This window comes from Poecilia reticulata, chromosome 4 (assembly GCF_904066995.2).
Source record: "Poecilia reticulata chromosome 4, P_reticulata-male-v2, whole genome shotgun sequence".
In the NCBI taxonomy this organism is placed as follows: domain Eukaryota; kingdom Metazoa; phylum Chordata; class Actinopteri; order Cyprinodontiformes; family Poeciliidae; genus Poecilia; species Poecilia reticulata.
In genome coordinates, this window is record NC_088833.1 from 26,830,143 (window position 1) to 26,836,142 (window position 6,000).

Here is a 6,000-nt window from a genome sequence, read left to right on the forward strand (position 1 = left end):
CAAAGCTTTTTCAAGTTTTTAATCCTCAAAAGCGAGATGCGACCATGTTTCCGGGTTCTCAGACCACTGATCCAACACTGCCTTCATTTCGTTGGCGATTGAAAATGAGTGGATGTCTCCAGCAGGCGTGTTCAAGGACAAATGTGAGATACTGAGTGTGTCAGTATTGGATCGATGCCCTCTTTTTTTTCGGGCCGTTTTCTTTCCCCCCCTTTTTTTTGGGTTGTTGGCAGGAAACGGGTGAATGTGGGACGAAAGAGCGGATCCGTTCGTCTTCAGATGCACTTGTTCATACACATCAGCAGCTCCATCCTGACGGCGATGCGGGTGTGCCAGCCCAGAGGCAGCAGGCGGATGTAACGCGCTACGATGGGGGGCCGCAGCAGGTTCTGCACGGTGGAGGAGCGGTCAGAGTTCCCGTAGAAGACCTGAGGAAAAGAGAAGCGAAATGACTCGTTTTGCTGTCGTTGTTCCACACATTTTGTTGCAGAAAAGACAAAAAAGCATCTTGTAAACCTTTGAACATTTGGTCACATTTCAGCCACAAAACCTCAGGGTTCTTTGACAGACTATCTCAAACTAAGCTTGCAAATGTGAGAGGAGGAGAAATATTAGCTCCTATTTACGACGAAAATGAAATCCAGCCCAATCCGGTGCTTTCAGATATCAGATATCTGAGTGAACCTCTGAGTGAGGGAAGAGAGGTAGAAATGATGGGAAAGTGAAAACAATCCTGGAAGTCTTAAGACCTTATTTAAGTGTCCGAATGGCCTTGTCAAAGTCCAAACCTTTATCTAATTTATCTAATATGGCAAAACCAGAGTTATTTTTGCAGAGACGAATGGTAATAAGCCTCAGTCTGGTTTAGACATCCCTCCATCATAGCTGTTTTTGCAACAAAATTTGTTTCTCCAAAGTGTTGAGCTGAAGACAAATGTCTATAAATGTCTTGTTTCTAATCCTTTTTTGCAGTTTCTATGGCTGAGGTGAGGTGGCAGAACCAGTACCTTTATTATGCACTGCATTAGCAGCATCACAAAAAGAGGTAGCTCTTGCTAACGTTGCAGTTGTGGGTCACTCTTACGACCTGACCGGCATCTGGTGGACCCACCCTGTTGTTTCCTGTTTGGTCTTTGTAGTAGATCCAGTTGAGCGTCTCCACGGTGCGATACTGGATGCTGTATTTGGTGATCCACTCGTCCGCGTCGCAGCGGCCCTGGCTGAGGATCCCCGAAACCACCCCGACCTCCTGCAGGTCGATCTGGATCCACTGGTGTTGGTCGTTGAACTTGGACAGCCAGGCACACCTGTAGCAAAAAAAAACAAACAAAAAAAAAAACCGGATCCTGTTTCTGTTGCAGAACGTGCAGCGTAAGACGCTAACTGGGTCACTCACCCGAATCCTTGGTTGTTTAGGCGAGCCTTGCTGGGGGTCCAGGAGGAGTACCAGCTGGTGTACTGGTCCTGGCTAGAGCAGCTGATCTGGTCGGAGGACACGGATCCCGATTCGAAACCCAGGGGTCTGTGGTACGGGCATTCTGTGGAGGAAAAAGTTTGTTTTTTTTTCTTCACCTTCCAGCTTTAAAACTACAGTATGTAACTTTTATTAAAAATATATATATATTTTTTTCTTATTTGTGCGGCCGCACACAGTCATAATTTAGAGCGCTAAGACCCGTCTCCTGATTCTGATTGGTTGTTTGCAGTTATCACTGAGAGAAGGCAGAGGAGCTTGATTTCTGTCTCATATCATTCTGTCACAAAATACAGACAGATTCAACAAATATGTAAAAAAAATAATTTCTTCAAAAGTTACATACTGCAGCCTTGATACAATTCAGTTTGTTTATAAATATTAACAACACATCAGAACAAATAAATCCCATATATACACAGTGACATGTAGTCAGTTCAAAGGTCAGTGACATGGATGTAAAAAAAGCAAAGAACTTTTTTTTTTTTGACTTGTTTCTAAACAGAATCAAAATCGAGAATTGTTAGGAACTGGAATCGGAGCTGAAACTGGAATGTTCAAATTCAAAAGTTGCCCAACTCTATTTATGCTAGTTTTGCCCAAAACCCATTTTGTTTAATCGTCCCACGCTCCCCCTGCAATCGCTCTGGAACTAACATGAAGTCAGTTTAAAAAAGCTAATATTGAAGAAATATTTCTCTTTTACATTCTCAACAGAACGCTCTCTTCTGCATTTTTCGGTAAGCTGAATACGTTTTTGAACTTCTTGATAGTAAAGAAAGGGTGCAGTCTTGAATAAATCTTATGGCGTAACGGACCAATATGATTGGTGACCAAGATTGGTCATTTACAGAAACTGTTAATATATCAGAAACTTTCATCCATTTTGTCATGTTTTCACCACAAATCTGAATTTATTTTTGTTTCATCGACTAAAGTAGATTAAAAATAATTCAGCCACTTGATCCTCAAATCAAACCTAATTGATTTTCTTAAACAGTCACCTAATTAGTAAGCAGTAAATTCCCTGTGTGTAATTTAACATCAGTATAAATCCAGTTGCTCTTTGAAGAAGTTTGTTAAAGAGCAAGTTACTGTATCCAGATTTACAGTGATCCGGCTTACGCTGAGCTTTGATACCGAAAGAATAGCGTGATGAGACAGGAGAAGATAATTGGGGCATTATCTGATGCACGCTTCCTGCGTACAGGGCAGGCCTTATTTTGAGCTCGCTAATCTGCTCACCACATTCCCGCACAGGTAATGGGATTACCCAAACAGCGTTTGTCATGCCAGGCTTGTTCAGCACAACGGCTCATATCTACATCTGAAACTCATTGTTGATCCCCTTTCATTCGTCATCCTGCGAAAAAAGTCGTAAAATTGTAAAAGGTGGCAATGAAATCCACTGGAAACAACTACCGGTCTGGATGGGGTGTTCGTCATTAGCATGTGTTGGTCAGGGGCGTGTCTAGATTTTTATTTTTTATTTTTTTCTTTAGGGGGCCAAAACTTGTATAACAGATTTAACACCAAACAAAACACATGTATCTGTTTAGTTTGTGAAAACCATGTAGTAGATTTGCTTGTTGCAGAGGCTTAGGGCACAGGCTAATTTTCTGGTCGCGCGGTTAGCTAATCTATGCTAACCCTAGCTTGAATACAGCTGTATTTTTAGCACCGTTACGCTAACTCTATTCAACTGATCAACTTAAAAATCTAAATTATTGAACTGGTACAGACTACAAATTGCAAACAACTGTTTGCTTACCCTCTTTTTCTCCGTTATAGTGATTTTGTGTGTGTGTGTGTGTGCAACAGTCTGAGGCTGATTTTTCTTATTATTATTAAACAGTATATACATCAACATGCCATTGGGACTAGAGATGGAAATGATCCACTTGGCTATAATCTCCTGTATTTAGATGTAAATGTTAATTAACATGTATTGTCCCATTTAAAAGAAAAACATAAACTTAAAACAATGAACAAAAAAAATCACTAATTGCAGCTGTAAAACAACAAAAGGCGCATTTCTGTCATTTACTGTCATGGAGCGTGGAAAAAACGCTAAATCTACGAATGATATGACATGAAGAAACTGATTGACAGCTTTGGTCAGGGTGGGCAAATTATATTTCAAGGGTAAGGCGCCCCCTTAAATCTCCTCTGTAGCTACACCCCTGGCGTTTCTCCTTCAAACCCTCCTAATAAATGGAGGATATCCAGCAGAAGCCAGAAGAGGCTTGCAGACTCCTCACCTGGCATACAGTTCAGTATGTGACCCTGAGGTGGTGGCAGTGACGTCATCGACGGCACGGGCGAGATGGCAGCTGGGGTGCGCGTGGGCGAATCCACGGACTCGCAGTCACAGGTGCAGGCCTTGACGTTCCGCGTCCACGTCTCGATCACCTGCTGCTCCTCCTCCTGCAGCTCCTCCTCCTGCAGCTCCTGCTCCTGCTGGACGGCCTCCTCTTCCTGAGGAGCGCACGGGGGGAGAGAGGAGTCAGTCCAAGGTCACTCACCTTAAATCAGATCTCAGCCTTCTAGTACAAGCCCAATCTCACCTCCTGTGATCTAACCGTGATCACGGCTGCACAAGTGTTAAAAAAAAGCAAAAAAAAAAAAAAAAAAAACAGTCAGAAGAACGGCTTGCGTAAAAATTCAATATGCAAAGCTAAATCTCACAGAAAAAGAGAACTAACCCATCAGAGAATTTTTAATTTTTTGCAAATAAACATATCTTATTAGTCAGTGTGTGTGTTAATAAAACAACATAAAGCAAAACTGCACAGTTCAGTCACAAAAAAAAGTAATCGCTTGTGTCCTACAACATAAGCAGTGATTGATGCAATTCTCTAAAGAAACATGAGGAAAATGTTTCACGTCCACAGCGACTTACCCTGAGAGAGGAGCAGGAGGAAGAGCGCAGCAGCACAGTGAGCCGGGACCTCCATCTTCTTCTTCAGCTGTGCTGGAATGACATGTGTGTGATACCCAACGCTGGTGGACAGGATTACTATAATCCACGGGCCTGTGATGGCCTCATAATACTCTTTAGTGGCACTTAGTCGCCTCCCTTTGGACAGCTCTGTTATACAGCCTCTGTGCTTGTGCGGACAGCTTCATGTCAACGCTGAGCAGAGAAAGACCCTCTGATAAGCGGTCATCAGTGGCCTGAGGAACACGTTTTTTAGTTCAACACTGGTGACAGTTTCTGGTTTGTGTTCTTCGATCGCCTGCTGCCGTCCAGCAGGAACGGCGTAGAAAAACGTCACTCTGTTTGTGACATACAGTGCATTTCAAAAAAAAAAAGAGTTCCTCACAGGATTGTAACAGTTAGTTTTTAATGTCTTTTGTTTTATGTTTTAGTCCACATGCGTCAAACTCATGGACTGGAAGTCTGAGCTTTTTATGTGGATCCTTAAAGGCTAAAGGTGATAAAGAACCAACTAATGACTTGAAATACACATAGAAGTTTAAATGCATTTTTTTAGCAGGTTTTTAACAATTTCATCAAATTTCCACAAGGTAATGACACTTAAAGTACCAGAAGTATTTCTAGATGTATTTTTTGTCATTAGATTGGAAACTTTGTGCCTTTTTTTTTTTTACATAGGTGTCCACAAAAAGTTGTTCATGATCTTTTTACAAAATGTTTTTTTTATTATTATTTGTTTTAAAACATCAAAATAGACATGAAACAGTAGCTATTTAAAAATGACAAATTTCTAAATACATATCCAAAATTATAATTGTAAATGTTTTAGTTTTTTTCAGTGCGTCATGTAACATTTGTGGCATGTTTTATTTAGCTGAACTGAGAGCCAAAAAGGCTCTTTGGATGGTAAAAGTGGCAGCCCACACAGCTCTAGACTCATAAGGGACGGATAAATAAAACCTTCAAGGTAACAACTGTGTGCTTAAATAATAGTTTATGGGTCACATCAAAAGTAGTTTTTATCTGTATATGTTTTTAATGCTATGAATGTCAAAAAGTGCAAGGTGTATGAATATTGCGCTAAATAATCTCAGATGTTGATTGTTTTTATTGAGGCCAATTTAGGGAACTAATCTATCTAATTGGAGATCAGAGTTATCAGCATTCAAACACATCATTCTTGTACAGGAAAAGATCCAAATTTTCAAAGCAGTCAGTGAACTAATCTTTATTAGGGCAATAAATGTTTCTCTTCTGACATCGGTTTTTAATTGCTTTTTACTGTTCCACTTATATTTGTCACAGATTATTGTATTATTGTATAGAAAATTGTAGATTTGAGGAAGGTTGGATCTGAGATTCACCCATTCACAATAGATTCCAAGCTGACCTAAATACTGGTCGATGCAGACCTGATTCTCGTTTCTTTCCCTTTAATATATGCTTAATTAAAATGTCATTGTCAGTGTCCTACATTAAATAAGCATTACTTTCGTTAAACGTAGTAAAATCAAAGTATCCCCGGCGTTTTTGGTTTGAAATTTGATGCTTTTAAGTCGCAAAGTCGTGATTTGATTGCTGTCAG

At 40.5% G+C, this 6,000-nt stretch overlaps 1 protein-coding gene across 1 annotated transcript; it reads right to left on the reverse strand.

Moving 5' to 3' along the window:
* Positions 1 to 4,770, reverse strand: LOC103463881 (retinoschisin). The gene is made up of 6 exons (XM_008407562.3): positions 4,377 to 4,770; positions 4,042 to 4,067; positions 3,736 to 3,952; positions 1,397 to 1,538; positions 1,112 to 1,307; positions 1 to 428 (listed from the first exon to the last, which is right to left on the reverse strand). The coding sequence occupies exons 1-6, from the start codon at positions 4,429 to 4,431 to the stop codon at positions 276 to 278; spliced, it is 789 nt and encodes a 262-aa protein (XP_008405784.1). The 5' UTR covers positions 4,432 to 4,770; the 3' UTR covers positions 1 to 275.
* Between the last annotated feature and the right edge of the window lie 1,230 nt (positions 4,771 to 6,000).